The following is a 16,563-nucleotide window of genomic DNA, read 5'->3' as shown; positions in this document are numbered from 1 at the left end:
TTTGGGAGGTCGAGGTAGCAGGATAGTTTGAGTCCAGGAGTTGGAGACCAGCCTAGACAACATAGAAAAAACTCATCTCTACAAAATAAAATTAAAATTAAAAAATTTACTCCTGTAATCCCAGCACTTTGGGAGGCTGAGGCGGGCAGATCACGAGATCAAGAGTTCAAGACCAGCCTGACCAACATGGTGAAACCCTGTTTCTACTAAAAATACAAAAATTAGCCAGGCGTGGTGGTGCACGCCTGTAATCCCAGCTACTCAGGAGACTGAGGCAGGAGAATCGCTTGAACCCGGGAGGCAGAGGTTGCAGTGAGCTGAGATCGCACCACTGCACCCCAGCCTGGGCAACAGAGTGAGACTCCATCTCAAAACAAATAAATAAATAAAATTAGCCAGGTGTGGTGGCATGTGCCTGTAGTCTAAGCTACTTGGGAGGCTGAGGCAGGAGGATCACTTGAGCCCAGGAGTTCAAGGTTTCAGGAAGCTATGATTGAGCCACTATACTCCAGCCTCAGTGACAGAACCAGATCTTGTCTCTTAAAAATAAAAAACAAAAAGGATTTATTTCTACTAATCTTTGTAGCTTTTGTTGCTATTACCAATGATATCTTTCTTTTCATTACATTTACTACATTGTTATTATTAGTATATAGGAAGGCTATATACTATGTAATATATATAGTGTAATATATATAGTGTAATAATTTGCCTTTGTTCAGCTTGTATCCATCTCTCTTATTTGTTCTAAAATAAATCATTTTTATGCTGATCAATATAATTCTGAGCCTCTACCTTTAAGTGCAATATTTTCCAGTTCTTCCATCAACCATACCTAAATACAAAATTTAATCAGTGTATAGTGGTTCTGAATAAATATGCTGTACATCTGTTAAAATTATAAAAAGCAGTATTATACAGTAGTTAAAGACATGACAAAGTTAGGCTTTCTGGATTCTAGCTGGCTTCAATAAAAGCCAATAAAAATTAAAAATTGAGATTTCGCCACAAATGAAATCTCAATCTATTCATTTGTAAAATAGGAATAAAAATACTAAGCTATCTATGGTTGTTATGAGGATTAAATGGGATAAACCCAATAAAACACATTGCAAAGTTACAGCCCATACTAAGCACTAATTAAAGTTAGCTAATATTGATAAAAGCACGATAAGTGGCACCACAGCTCATTCAGTTACGCAGTTAGCACAGGTGTGAGCCAGATTTAAAAACACAGGTTAGATTAATTTCTAACAAACGCTAGTGACCTGTCCACATTCTTTTGGAATTGTCTTATATCAAACATAATTCATTGATTAAACTGTCATTGAACCACTATTTATTGAGTCATTGTTCTGTGGTAGATTCATTCTAGGTACTGGGCATACAGCAGTGAATTCACCAAAGTCCCTGCCTGCGTAGGGCTTTCATTCTAATGAGAAAGCCAAACATTAGCCAAGTAAATAATTGTGTATTTTTAAATTATGATGCTATGTTTTAAAAAGTACATGCATATTAACCAAGGGACTTTAAAAAAGTACTCTGAGAGAATGCCACAAGAGGGGCTAATTGAGATTAGGAAGTCAAAGTGGTTCTCCTTGAGAAAGTGATGTTGAAGCTAAGTAACAGCCAAACCGAGAGAGAGAGAGAGAGAAGTGCATTTAAGCAGAGAAAATGATGTCTGCAAAGAGTGGGCAAATTTGGGACTACAGGGGGCCACCATGGTGAGAGTGGAGAACAAAAAAGTAAGAGCAGAGTCAGATGAGGTTGGAGGGTTGTGCAGGGAGATCATGCAAAGACTCTGGAGGCCTGTTTTCTTCCGTGTAATCATCAGCCCCACAAAGAGGACTAGTGTGAAAAGATCATTCTGATTAATGAGTGGTAAAGAGATGGGGAGGGCTGCAAGAGGAAGCAAGAAGTGCAGCAAAAGGTAAGAGTGAAGATGAAGAAAAGTGACGGCTTTGGGATGTATTTTGGAGGCATGCTCAATAGGGCTTAAGGATGGATTGGCTGCAGGTGGGGAGAAGGTCTGCAAGAGGAAGTGTCAGAAATGGTTCCCAGGTCTCTGACATGAGTAAAGGGGAATATTCTTTACTGAAATTGGGAAGACTAGAGATGGAGCAGATTTGGGAGGAAAGATCAAGAGGTCTTAATCTCGATATGTGTCGTGTTTGAGATGCCTATGAGGCATCCAAGCAAAGATGTGGAATAGGCAGTTAAATATGTGGACCTAGAGAGCTGGGGTTAGAAATCTGAATGTTGCTGGGAGCCATGGGACTCTTATTTAGGGTAAGAGGGTAGCAAGAGAGGAGAAGGAAATTCAGAACAGAATCTTAGGAAATGCCAAAGAAAGAGTTAGAGAAGAAATTGGCAAAAAGGATGAGGTGAAAAACAAGTGTGTTAAAATTTTTTTAGCATTTTAAGAAGAGAAGATTTTAGCCCAGCATAATGGCTGAGGCCTGTAATCCCAGCTACTCAGGAGGTTAAAGCAGGAGGATCACTTCAGGCCAGGAGTTTGAGACCAGCCTGAGCAACACAGCAATACCCCATCTCTAAAATTAACTAATTAGTTAAATAATTTTTAAAATAAGAAGAGGAGTTCATGAAAGAGTAGTCAGCAAGGCCAATGCTTTTAAGTAAGATGAGAGTTGAAAGGATTCATTGTGTTTAGCAACATAGGGTTTATTGCTCTTAGGAAGAGCTGTGGTGGGGGCGGAAATTGGAATGCAGATATGGCCTGTGGCTGGAAGTTGGGTGAGTGTTCCTAATGAGGGCCTTTATCATACCAGGAGTTAACCTATACACTACACTTTTGTAGCCCATGACAGATTCCATGGAGTCATCCAGCCAAAAAACACCACCACTAAACTCTCATCTAAACAAGTTGGTAAAATGTCAAGGAGATAACCCTTGAGAAGATTCTTTTTTTTTTTTTTAAGTCCACATGCGCATCTGCTGTGCAAATCTCTGCAAACCAATGAAATTACATACACACAAGTGCAATGGGTGGTTTAATCTCACAAGGAACTTGAGGAAGCAATTTTCATCATCACTTCTGCTGATCAAAGTCTCAAAGGTCAAGACCACATTGCAGTCTTTTCATTGTTGTAAAAGTTAATGAAAGTTAATTATTAAAGCTGACAGAAAGGTAATTTGTCCACTGTCTTACATAGTCTATATATAGACATCCCTATGCATATGGATGCATGCAGAGCCTGTAGACCTGAGTGGATGGACACTGCCTCTGAGAACTAGAACTTAGAACTTTATCTTGAAAATGTACCACTGTTGCAGAAGCTCCTCACAGAGTGTATGTCAGGTAGGAACCAAATTTATGATTGTTATATTCAAACTGGTTTTCTGTTCCTTGAAAATGGTATTTTTTCTGATCAAAGCCTATTTAGGAGTTATTATGTTCTTAAATTTATTCCATGTGTGTGAATATTTTGAATGAATCCACTAATAAGCTATGCATGTATGTCTGGAGCACTAGCAATGTGGAATAAATATTTAAGTAGACTTTAATTTAACAAGTAAATGGTTGTAGGCATCATTATAGCCTTTTCAAAGATATTAGTGTTCTTGTTTTAATTATTCAGATAATTCCTTTAATTCTCCACTCAAATCTTGACTTTATAGATAGATTGCTCTGAGGGTTGGCAAAAAAAAAAAAAAAAGCAAGCTTTAAGGAAAGAGTTTCTCCAGGAGACAGAATCACCTACTAGAAAAGATTCAGAAAGGCCATCTGGTCCCAGACAGGCATAGGGGTATGTACCTGTAGTCCTAGCTACTCAAGAGGCTAAGGCAGGAGGATAGCTTAGCCCAAGAGTTTGAGATCAGCCTGGGCAACATGGCAACACCTTGTCTCTTAAAAAAAAAAAAGGGGGTGGGGGGCATATGGTCTAGAAGTGAGAAATTTATCTGCTAGACATCCTAGAAAGTCCAAGACTAAGGGAAACAGGGAGAGAAGAAAAGGCAATGGGAGTAAGAAGGATAGAGAATGGAAAGAGAATAGAGATGGGGAGAAAATGGTCACTGGAAAGTAGCAGAATGCCCTATGCCACAAATAGTATAATATAATATAATATATTAGTAATGTATGAGCACTTATCCCATACGTTACTAACTCTATCAAGATAAAATCTGTTTTATTCTTTAAAATGTCAGGAAAAGATTATACAACTTTCTTTGTATATGCAAGTGAGGAACAATTTATCAAATTATTGGACTAAATAATTCTCTTTTCTGAAGTAAGTTAGTCATTTGGAAAAACTGTGTCACGAAATTTGACTGCATAAAGCTCATTCCTTTTTTTTTTTTTTTCTGAGATGGATTCTCACTGTGTCGCCCAGGCTGGAGTGCAGTGGCACAATTTCTGCTCACTGCAACCTCCGCCTCCCAGGTTCAAGTGATTATCCTGCCTCAGCCTCCCAAGCAGCTGATACTACAGGCATGCTCCCCTGTGCCTGGCTTTTTTTTTTTTTTGTATTTTTAGTAGAGACAGGGTTTCGCCATGTTGGCCAGGCTGGTCTCGAACTCCTGACCTCAGGTTATCTGTCCACCTCAGTCTTCCAAAGTGCTGGGATTACAGGCATGTGCCACCCCATCCGGCCAAGGATTATTGCTAATGAAAAATTAGGAAGCAACTAATTTGATTTCAGAAACAAGTAAAATGGGGTAACACAATACATACTTTGCCTTCTCCCTCTGGATAAGGGAATAAGTAAGTATATAAAGACATGAACAAATGTTTAATACCTCCTAAACAGCTCATATTCGACTAAGAAACAAAATCATTCAGAAAATGAGAATGAATATTTTTCAATTACAAGAATAAATATGCAATAACACAGTCTAGCTCTTCTCTACAATAAAAGTCTTTGATTCTCCAAAGAGAAAAGAAGAGGCTTCTCTAGCCTCTTTGTCACTTTGTTGAGAAGAAGGGGAAGAATAAAGCAAGTCACCTCAAGGAGATTGGTCCCTAGGCCACCAGGCTCATGTTTTGTGTTGTGGATATTGAGTGTAGGAGTGTGAGGCTTTCATGCTCAAAAGCAAGGACCCTGAAGGTGCCTCACCTTGTTCTTTTGCCTTGTCTCTCTTGGGGGTAGGGGCTGAGCCCCCTGACATTCAATATGTAGCAGAGAAGAAGATGTAGTGGAGAGAGTCAGTTATTCACAAGATGTGGCTTCTCATCCTGGCTCTGGGAAGTTGAGAAAGTCATTTATCTTCTCTCATCTCCATTTCTTCATCTGTAAATTAGTGACAATACAGCCTATCTTGTCTGCTTCCATCACACAGTAATACTCAAGGAAGCAAAGTGAAAGTGCTCAGAAAACCTCAAAGCCTTATAGAAATGGCCAGGGATTCTCTTTCGCCTTCTGTGAGCCTACTGGGTGTGAAACCCCTTGCTATGCTGCATCCCAACATTTCTCTAACGGTTTAGCCTATGGGCCAACAAAGCCTTCTGTTTCAGTGTTTGGAACTCTCAATATCTTTTGACATGATTTGCTTATTGCCCACTGCTTTGTCATCACCCCTGCCAAACCTATCTGTTCTTTAAAGTCTAACCCAAGACTCACAGTTCCTTCACAAAACCTTCCTAACTCCAACCCACATTTACATCCCTTCTTCCAATTTATTATCTGCACCAATTATTTTGGGCACTTCTCCTGTGTATGTAAACTTTGGAGTTTAGGTCTACATTATTTATATATCTTTTGCTCATAGTTCAGTTTATTTCAACAAACTTTCTTGTATACTTACTATGTCATAGGACCTAGCAAAAGAGGGAAAAATGGTTAAGATTTGGGCCTCGCCCTTGGGAAACTCAGTCTTAAAGGGAAGAGAAACATAAACAAATAATGTATGACATGGAATAGACATATATACAAGGTACTTACAAGAAGGAAATGATTAACTCTATCTAGGGATTCCATGAAGGCTTTACATCATTTTCTTATCTTCTACAACTGTTTTAGGAACTGAGTTCCTGACAAATAATAGGCTGATACATGTTTGTTGAAGGAGTGAAGAAATGAATCAATGGTCAGCTGAGTTGTGTTTTTTTTGTTTGTTTGTTAGTTTGTTGTTGTTTTGTTTTTTTTGTTTTTTTTTTAGAGACAGGGTTTCTTTATATTGGCCAGGCTGGTCTTGAACTCCTGGCCTCAAGCAATCCTCCCACTTCAGTCTCCCAATGTGCCAAGATTACAGGCATGAGCCATGGCGCCCAGTTGTGCTGAGTATTTTTAAGAATGAATTGGAATCTACCAGGTATTGGAGAAGAAAAACACAAAGGAAATCATGTGTACAAAGATACGGAACTGCTAAATATCATAGTGTGTTAGGAAGCTGCTGCAATTGTGAAGGAGGAGTGAAGAAGCTTGTGAGATAGACCAGAGCCAAAACATGAAGGACCTTGTATGCCATTCTAGGAAGCTCAGATAGATAGATAATTTTAAAACTACGTTAAAACAAACTAGGATAAAAATGGAAAACTGCTACTTCTAAAGATAAGCTTAGAGTAAACATAAAGTCATAGAAAAGTTGGCAGCACTAACATTTTCCAACAGGTTCTAGCTGACTTTTGTCATGTGGACCAGTTGTAAATTCAGTCTAAACAGTCAATACTAAACTCACTTCTGAGACTGCTACCTATGAACTTAAGGCTAAGAAGTCTCCCTTTGTATACCCTGCTTTCAGTTTTAAGAACAGCCCTAGAAGGAAAATAATGGTCTCTTCGTTTTGCTATTAGGAAATTGAAGGCTTGGGCCGGGTGCTCACGCCTGTAATCCCAGCATTTTGGGAGGCCGAGGCAGGCAGACCACTTGAGGCCAGGAGTTCAAGACCAGCCTGGCCAACATGGCGAAACTCCATCTCTACTAAAAATACAAAAACTTAACTGGGCATGGTAACGGGTGCCTGTAGTCCCAGCTACTCGGGAGGCTGAAGCAGGAGAATCACTTGAACCTGGGAGGTGGAGTTTGCAGTGAGCCGAAATCGCACCACTGCACTCCAGCCTCCAGCGTGGGCGACAGAGCAAGACTCTGTTTCAAAAAAAAAAGAAAATTGATGGCTTGAATCACTGGCTCATAGCAAACGTAGTTAAGATATGGCAAGGCAAGGATTTGAAACCTGGTGTGCTTAGTTGCCAAAGTCTCACTCTTTTCTGTTGTACCTCCCAATTAAATTAGGTTTGACTTCCTTCTTCAGCATCTTGGGCAATGTAGTAATAGAATTGATGAAAAATAATAGTAATGATTATTGCCCACCTCAGCCTCTGACCTCTTCTGAGCTCTCTTAACCAACCTCAGTGCTGAGACCCCCTCCCCTCCATTCACCACTCCAGCCCTCTCCCATTCTGATGCCATCATCTCCCTGCTTCTATCCAGCCTCGCACTAACCAGAATGTGGAGCTTCTTGTGCGCTTGATTTCTGATTCCTCTGGCTGCTGATGGAGATCCCTCTGAAGGTGCTCACTGGAGCAATTATTCTGCTTGTTCTCCCATCTCTCACCTGCTCCCCCAAGTACAGTTATCAGGACGCTGCTGTATTTCCCATTGTCCAAGGACTAATTCATGAAATAGGGCTGGCTTACCTCTGGTTTTGCACTGACTGGCTCAGAGATATTTTGAGATCCATGAGGTGAGTCGTGTTTTCAGCAGATTTCAGGCACAGTATGGCATTTTCAGTGATGTCTCCATTGAAGGCCTTTCTCAGCTTGAGCAGCTATGGAGGGGTGATGCTACTAGGAGCTGCCTTGTCCAAGAGTGGAGGCATCTAATGTGACTGCGGACGGGCTGGGAAGTGTTCTGCACCCTTGCTTGTCTGCTGGTTTCAAATGACCGCTAATTAAAGACAAATCCTAGCACTGCTCATCAGCATCTTGGTTCAAATTAGTTGTTTCCCAGCAAAAAGGGCAGACCTCTGAAAGACTAAAACACAGAATAGATAAACACTGAGTGGAAAGGTCAGGGCCAAAAGACACTTCTCAGCAGAGCAGGGCAGGCAGAGTGGAGGTTCTCGCAACTGGAGGCCAGTCTGCAGGTTGGAAATGGGTGGAACTTGGAGTGGTGGGGAGGTATGTACATGACAATCCCTAGAAATATCAAAAAGTTGTTAATACATGGGAATAGTTAAACTGAGAAACTGAACTTCAGAAATTAGTCCCAGGATTAAATTTCTGCTCAAAAAGAAAAAAAAAAAAGCAGAGAACAACAATGTGTATGACTAAGCCACAGCACCAAGATATGTAGGTATATGAATGTCTACGTGTGTGTCTATGTATGTAATATATATATCATAAAGGCCAAAAAAATAATAAAAAGCACGTCATAGGGAAGCAAATAAAAGTGGAAATATATACAAACAAGGCTTGGGATTCTATAATTAGTAAGAGGAAGGGACTCTGCGAATGAATTTCAATCCCCAAATCCACAGACACCCCAAGGAACTCAGAGATCCATGAAGATAGAACATGAAAAGGCTTTTACATTAATATGGGCGTAATATTTGAAATTGGAATTGTGATTCCAGGAACCAGAAAAAAGTGTTTTCCAAGAATTTCTGGCAAAAATGTAACTTGTTCAGGTGAAAAAAAAGTTTAAAAAATCTCTTTTGAATTCCTAATTAAAGATGAGCCGAGATCTCGCCACTACATTCCAGCCTGGGCGACAGGGCAAGACTCCGTCTCAAAAAAAAAAACAAACAAACAAACAAAAAAAAATGAAGGTCATGCTCAAGAATCTCAGAAATGATGACATGGAGAATGTCATTAATTTATGACTATCTGGAACATCTCTTCAGCAGAGGTACCATTGGGGTAGTTGATTCAGAGGCCCACATTGTATGTTACACATGGAGGCATAGCTTTTGGAAGCGGGGATGGGTGCAAGGGGAAAACAAAAAGGCTGGAATGTGGCCCTCAAGATTTCTCCCTAAAGTCTGGAAAGATTTCTTTTCTTTTCTTTTTTTTTTTTTTTGAGATGGAGTCTTGCTCGACATGTCACCCAGGCTGGAGTGCAGGGGCATGATTTCAGATCACTGCAACCGCTGCCTCCCGGGTTCAAGCAATTCTCCTGTCTCAGCCTCCTGAGTAGCTGCGATTACAGGTGCCCGCCACCACGCCTGGCTAATTTTTGTGTTTTTAGTAGAGACAAGTTTTCACTGTGTTGGCCAGGTTGGTCTTGAACCCCTGACCTCAAGTGATCCTCCTGCCTCAGCCTCCCAAAGTGCTGGGATTACAGGCGTGAGCCACCCCGCACCTGGCCGGAAAGATTTCTTAAGCTCCCCTGATTCCTACCCTGAGCAGTCCCCTTGCAGGCAGTGCTTGGGTATGAGGAGGAGGCTTTTACTGGCAAGACAGCCAGAGTTCAGGCTCTTGATTCAGCTGGAGGTATAAGAAAGCCCACTAAAGAGACAGCCATAGCCATCCTCAGAGAAGGAAGCTGATTAGAAATGAAGTTATATTTCTCCCATCATTGTCATCGGCAAAAAAAAATTAAAATAAAAAAAAAAAATACAACAGCCAGAAGAACATAAGTACCTTCAAGATATTTTTTTAGGGAAGATAACTAATACATTTCTGTGAACTTCTTGAGGAAAGCATGAGTAAAGCAAGCAAAGAGCAGAATCTTTTTTTTTTTTCCTGTCATAGCAGCATCTGACAGAAATACAAATACACAGTGCTGAAGTCTTCTTCATCCTAAGGTTGGCTAGGTTGGTTCCTTCAAAGGATTAAAGCTGTTCTTATAAGATATTCCAGATACCCTTTGTGAGAAATCCAAGATGTCAGAAGTGATTGACCATGGATTAGATCTTAATTATTAATGCTCCAATCATGTTGTTGGTAATCAGCAAAAAAAAGACAAAAATCCATGCTCTGCACAGCAATGCACAAGTCACCTCCACTTTGCGAGCAAGTTCTTCTGACAATGGGAAGTACTGTCTAGTTAGTGGGATTTGACCCCTGCAGTGTGGGTGGAGAGATGGAAGAGGGAATGGAAACAAAAGAGAAAAGAAGCACTTGGGAGTGGCAGGGGAGGAGAGGCCCAGAAAGAATAGCAAAGGAGGATCTAAATGTCATAACCTAGGCCCTGGTGGTGCACCTATCAGCTACTTGGGAGGCTGAGGCTGAAGGATTGCTTAAGCCTAGGAGTTTGAGGCCAGCCTGGGCAACATATGAAAGATCCCTGCCTCTACTGAAATATTTTAAAAATTAGCAGGGCATGGTGGACCACACCTGTAGTCCCAGCTACTCAGGAGACAGGAGGACCGCTTGAGCCTAGGAGTTAAGAGGCCATAGTGAGCTATGATTGCACCACTGCATTCTACCCTAAGCGACAGTGAGATCCTGTCTCTAATAATAATAATAATAATAAGGGAGTCATAACTGAACTCAAAGGAACTCAAATCCTGGAGGTCAAGCCAGAGATTTGGGGCAGAAGCAGTACATTGTGGTCAAAAGTTAGTACAGAGGACTTTAGAGGAAACTAGAAAATGGGGTGGGAGAGAAAAATGGGTGATCAAAGAGAGGTCAAGTGGGGCCAGCAGTAGAGGCCAGCATCTGATTCCTGGTTATAACTTGAGCTCTGCAAACATGCTGAAAATCCCATAAGGTATATGAGGGCACGGTATAACAAGATGCTATCTAGTGTGAGATAATTCAATTAATCGCTGTGATTGAAGTTGAGGAACAAAACTTGGGCATTATGAGTAGTAATATAGAACAAGATTAGAGGGAAAAAATGCTAGCAGTTAGTTGGAATGTTCTTCGATTATGTTCATATTGAACAATAGAGAAGCTGCATGACATAGAAAAGATAGCAAAGAAGTCTGAAAATGCAGGTACCATTTCTGCCATTTTAACAAGCTGTATGTCCCAAGAAAAAGTATTTCCATTTTAGTGTGGGTTTGGAGTGTGTGTGATTATTTTATCATTTGTAAGAATAAAATAATAATAATAAAATAATAAGAGTAACTGCCTCGAATTGTGAAGGCTAACCTGGTAATGTGCATTTAAACATTTTGTAAAATTGATCTTTTAAGCATAATAGAACAGGATTGAGATAAGAATTAAAAACTTAAACATTTTGTGTAGAAAATGCTAATAATTAAAATAATAACTACCATTTAGTAAATGCCTATAGTGTGTTGGATATAAACTAGATGCTTTGGAAACCTTATTTAATCTTCACAATCACCTGAAACTTGAATATCTTTATCCCCATTATACAGGCAAGGCTCAGAGAGGTTAAGGAACTTGCCCAGGATCATTCCTTTAAAAAGACCTTATTACTCACAAATAAAGTAAACAAATAATATTTAGTTTGTTTCATAGTTTCCTTAACCACAAATTGTAAAACTCTAACTCCCAGAAACAATAAGGAAATAACTGAAATAGGCAATACCTTTAAATTTCACAATTTTTTAATTTTACAAGGTAAAAAAATCAAATTTTAAAATTCTGTTGGGTAAATTGGAACAGTCTGGACTGGAGTTAGGGGCAATAAATAAACTTTAAATCTAATCTGTCCCAACACTTCAATGCCTTAACTTTGGAAATATTTCTGGGAAAAAAGTTGATGAGAGTATCTTGCCTTATAAGTAAAAAATTGACTAAATGATTCATAAACTGAGTCAATTTTGTTACTTTTTGGCAAATTAAAAAATAAAATAAAGCTCTTGTTTACTTACCTAAAAAAGCCATGTCCAGCTCACCGGAATAAAATATCGCTGTCGCAAAACACAATCTAGGTCCCTTAATCCTGCCTTTTTTGATCTTAAAAGGTGGTAACATTCAGTTCGGAGCTCACTCATCTGTAAATTGCATCACATTATCTCTGAGTTATTTAAGAAGCAAGCTCTGTTTGGTTTCAGGCATTTTTAACCTGCTAAAGGCAAGAAGAAGTGTTCACCACATAGTTCCAAAGGTCTTCAACTTGCCACAGCCAACAGAAAAATCAAAATGATTGAACCCTTTGGGAATCAGTATATTGTGGCCAGGCCAGTGTATTCGACAAATGCTTTTGACGAAAGTCATAAAAAGAGAGACAGACATCATAAAACATTTCTGGATCATCTCAAAGTGTGTTGTAGGTAAGATATTTTTTAAGGTATTGGCATTAGGAATACATTTTTGAAACACTTTCTCCTAAATTTTCTAACTTTCCAACTCTCCCTTCTGGCTCTAGTCCACAGCCTACAGTTCTTTCCTCTTTAGTTTCCAAACCTCCTACTCCCTGACAGAGTTGGAAAGGTAGTGTCTAAAATGAACCCCATCTCGGCTTATCAACACGGTCTTTCCAAATCAGACAACTAACAGATGGGGACAGAGGAAAATTCTCGTTTGAAATATTGCATGATTTGAGCTGAGGATGACAAATAGGTCTATTATGGTTAAAGAAAAGCAAGCATTTTAAAAAATCCTTTGTTGGTGACCAGAGGGCAGCTGATTATGGGTAAAGAATGTTACTGGGAGTGAAATTACTAGTTTAATCTTTAGCATATTACCATCTTTACCAATTTCCCACCGACAGGTACTAAACTTAAAGTTTGATGTTAATTGACTGACCTGTGGCTTTCCATGTTTTCAGCTGTTCCGCACAAAAGGCCAAGAGAATTGTCCTCTCTTTGTTCCCCATAGCATCTTGGTTGCCAGCATACCGGCTTAAAGAATGGTTGCTCAGTGATATTGTTTCTGGTATCAGCACAGGGATTGTGGCCGTACTACAAGGTAAAAATTTTTTTAAGTATAATTTATATACCATAAAATTCATCCTTTGAGTGTGTACAGCTCAGGGACTTTTCGTATATTCACTAGGTTGTGCATCTGTCACCACTACCTAATTCTGGAACATTTTCACCACCACCAACCCCTAAAAATCCCTTACCCATTAACTTCACATGCCCCCCACCCTTTCTCTGTGGATTTGCCTATTCTGGATATTTTATGCGAATGAAATAATACAATACATGGCACTTTGTGTCTGGTTTCTTTCACTCACTGTAATGTTTTCAAGGTTGATCCATATTGTAGCATGTATTGGTACTTCATTCCATTTTATGGACAAATAAGTATTCTGTTGTATGGGCATATCACAATTTTTTTATCCGCTCATCAGTTGATGAACATTTGAGTTGTTTCCACTTGGGGGCTATTATGAGTTATGAGTAATTCTATTTTGAACATCTGTGTACAAATATTTGTGTGAACATGCTTCAATTTTCTTGGCTATATCACTAGGATTGTAATTGCTGGATCATATGGTAACTCTATATTTAATCATTTGTGGAATTGCTAACTTATTTTCTAAAGTAGCTATACCATTTTACATTGCCACTAGCAGTGTATGAGAGTTCAAATTTCTCCATATCATCAACACTTGTTATTGTCCATCTTTTTTCTTTTAGCTATCCCAGTGAGTGTGAAGTGGTATCTCATTGTGGTTTTCATTTGCATTTCTCTAATGACTAGCAATATTGAATATTTTTTCCAGGTGTTTATTGGCCATTCGTATATCTTTTGAAACATGTCTATTCAAATTTTATATCCATTTTTAAATTGGGTTATTTGTCTTTTTGTTGTGGAGTTGCAAGTGTTGTTTCTATATTCTGGATACCAGACCCTTGTCAGATATACAATTTGCAAATAACTTTTTTATTTTGTGAATTATTGGTTAACTTTCTTGATAGTATCCTTTGAAGTACGCATTTTTAAATTGTGATTAAGTCCAGTGTATCTGTTTTTTTTATTGGTTGCTTATGCCAGGGGTCCCCAATCCCTGGGCCACAGACCAGTACAGGTCCGTGGCCTGTTAAGAACCGGGCCACACAGCAGGAGGTGAGTGGCAGGTGAGCAAATGAAGCCTCATCTGTATTTACAGCCACTCCTCATTGCTCTCTTTACCTCCTGAGCTCCACCTCCTGTTAGATCAGCGACAACATTATATTCTCATAGGAGTGCAAACCCTATCGTGAACTGTGCACACAAGGGATCTAGGTTGCATGCTCCTTATGAGAATCTAATGTCTAATGATCTGTCACGGTCTCCCATCACCCCCAGAGGGAACCATCTAGTTGCAGGAAAACAAGCTCAGGGCTCCCACTGATTCTACATTATGGTGAATTGTATAATTATTTCATTATATATTACAATGTAATAATAATAGAAATAAAGTGCACAAAAAATGTAATACACTTGAGTCATCCCAAAACCATCTCCCCTTCCCTAGTCAGTGGAAAAATTATCTTCCACAAAACCAGTCTCTGGTGCCAAAAAGGTTGGGGACCGCTGGCTTATGCCGTAGGTGTCATTTCTAAGAAACCATTGACAAATCCAGGTCACAAAGATTTATACCTATGCTTTCTTCTAAAAGTTTTATAGTTTTAGTTCTTACATTTACATTTTTAATACATTTTGAATTAATGAGGTAACATTTTTAGGATCCAATTCTAAGTACCATAAGAACCAAATGAGAATGTCTTCGATTCCTCTTGCACAGAGTAAGGGCTCTGCTGCTTATGTGTTTACAGGTTTAGCATTTGCTCTGCTGGTCGACATTCCCCCAGTCTATGGGTTGTATGCATCCTTTTTCCCAGCCATAATCTACCTTTTCTTCGGCACTTCCAGACACATATCCGTGGGTAAGTCAGTTACTGAGCTGATTAATGCTCACATTGTTTTTTCTTTATGAATTTTATTAGCCATACCTTGTATCAATTCCAAATTTCACATAATCCAGGAGAAGAGTCATGGTCTCCTGTGAGAATTAGGACCAGGGTTTGAGAAGGAGGGCAGGGTCACAGATGGCAGCCATTTTATTTATTTATTTATTTATTTATTTATATTTATTTTTTGAGACGGAGTTTTGCTCTTGTGGCCCAGGTTGGAGTGCAGTGGCATGATCTCAGCTCACTGCAACCTCCACCTCCCAGGTTCAAGCGATTCTCCTGCCTCAGCCTCCCAAGTAGCTGGGATTACAGGCATGCGCCATCACGCCTGACTAATTTTTGTATTGTTGGTAGAGACAAAGCTTCTCCATGTTGGTCAGGCTGGTCTCAAACTCCCGACCTCAGGTGATCCGCCCGCCTCGGCCTCCCAAAGTGCTGGGATTACAGGCGTGAGCCACCACGCCCAGCCTCGCCAGTCATTTTATATGCTCTTATTCTGTGGTTGAAAGACAATATGCTTTAGAGAGGCATATACTGACCACAATTCACCCACTGTTAATTAGGTCCGTTTCCGATTCTGAGTATGATGGTGGGACTAGCAGTTTCAGGAGCAGTTTCAGGAGCAGTCCCAGATGGCAATGCAACTACTTCGGGATTGTCTAACAACTCGAGTAATTCTTCATCACTGGATGACAGGAAGGTGATGGTGGCGGCATCAGTCACAGTGCTTTCTGGAATCATCCAGGTGAGCACCTTCTCATGTAACTTGCCCACCTCAATCTGTTCGTCTTGACTGTTACACATCTCTCTATTTTTCCTCCCCCCTGCCACTCCTCCCCATCTTCCCTTTGGTTTGTGTCTCTCCCTCATGGCCCATAGGAAATACTGTAAGAAGGGTCACTCACCACAACCAGAGGGAGAGGAGTGGGTCAACAGTACAAAAACGAATGAATGTGGGTCTAGACAGAAGGAAGAAGAGGAATGGAGAGGCACAAACAGTGACAAGTGAAATGCTTCAACATATATCTGGGAATTGATAGAGTCAAGAAACATAACTGTATACAAGAAATCGTCATACTGGTGGCTTTGGAATTTTTTCTTTAATACTTCAGCAACTATAATCTAGTTGGAAGGGATGGGGGCTTTGAACTGTTCATGTCAATTTTGGGGAAAACTGAAGAGGTTTATGGTGGAGCCTAAAGTCTCGCTCCCAAGCCATACGCTGACACTCCTGCTGAATAGTGAAAATGTCATGGACTTTTTGAGATGTTGCCTAAGTTTATGGATAATGATATTACTGGTTAAGACCACTTCTTAAAGAAAGAAAAAGTCAATTTCTACAAGGACATAAGCATGTGTCTTATTGACAATTTGGTTAGTTATTTCTAATACATTTCTGAACCTAGTATAGAAATGGAACCCAACTGGGCTTTGGGCAGCCACAGCTCTGGCTGCGTTCTGGAGACGTGAGCAGAAAGACAGGCCAAGTATCCAAGGGAAGGAGAATCCATCCAATTCACTTTATTGCAAAACAATGATGCTTTAGGGGTGAATTAACCATCCTTTTCCCCCAGCTAGAACCAAGCACTTCTGATGTCCAATATGCAGTTATGTATTTCTTAAGCAAGCTGAGCAACTTTGAGGAAACAGGATAGACACTCGCTCATGTATGTTCCAGCAGCTAGAAAGTATAACTTAAAATTACATCAGCAAATTTATGAGGGCTGATGCTAGCTAAGATTCTACTAGAAAAGGCCTATGAGTCTTCCAAAGACAGCACACTTAAAAATAAATTAAGTGTGAATAAGCCTGTTACTTCTTGGGGGCAAACTAGACTTATATCCTATGTGAATACCATGTAACGTTCCACCTAGATGATGTGGTGGAAGGGAAGGA

General features: G+C 39.9%; 1 protein-coding gene across 1 annotated transcript in view; it reads left to right on the top strand.

The window, feature by feature from the left end:
• Positions 1–3,209: 3,209 nt before the first annotated feature.
• SLC26A3 (solute carrier family 26 member 3) overlaps positions 3,210–16,563 on the top strand; it is a 37,620-nt gene continuing 24,266 nt past the window's right edge. The window contains exons 1-5 of the mRNA XM_054494251.1: positions 3,210–3,319; positions 11,875–12,093; positions 12,591–12,730; positions 14,530–14,640; positions 15,231–15,412. Coding sequence (XP_054350226.1) covers positions 11,963–12,093; positions 12,591–12,730; positions 14,530–14,640; positions 15,231–15,412 — 564 coding nt within the window. The 5' untranslated portion in view covers positions 3,210–3,319; positions 11,875–11,962. The remainder of the gene's footprint in view (positions 3,320–11,874; positions 12,094–12,590; positions 12,731–14,529; positions 14,641–15,230; positions 15,413–16,563) is intronic.

The sequence above is a fragment of the Pongo pygmaeus genome, chromosome 6 (genome assembly GCF_028885625.2).
Source record: "Pongo pygmaeus isolate AG05252 chromosome 6, NHGRI_mPonPyg2-v2.0_pri, whole genome shotgun sequence".
Classification (NCBI taxonomy): Eukaryota; Metazoa; Chordata; class Mammalia; order Primates; family Hominidae; genus Pongo; species Pongo pygmaeus.
The sequence above is the reverse complement of the archived record's forward strand: the minus strand, read 5'-3'. Positions and strand labels throughout refer to the sequence as shown.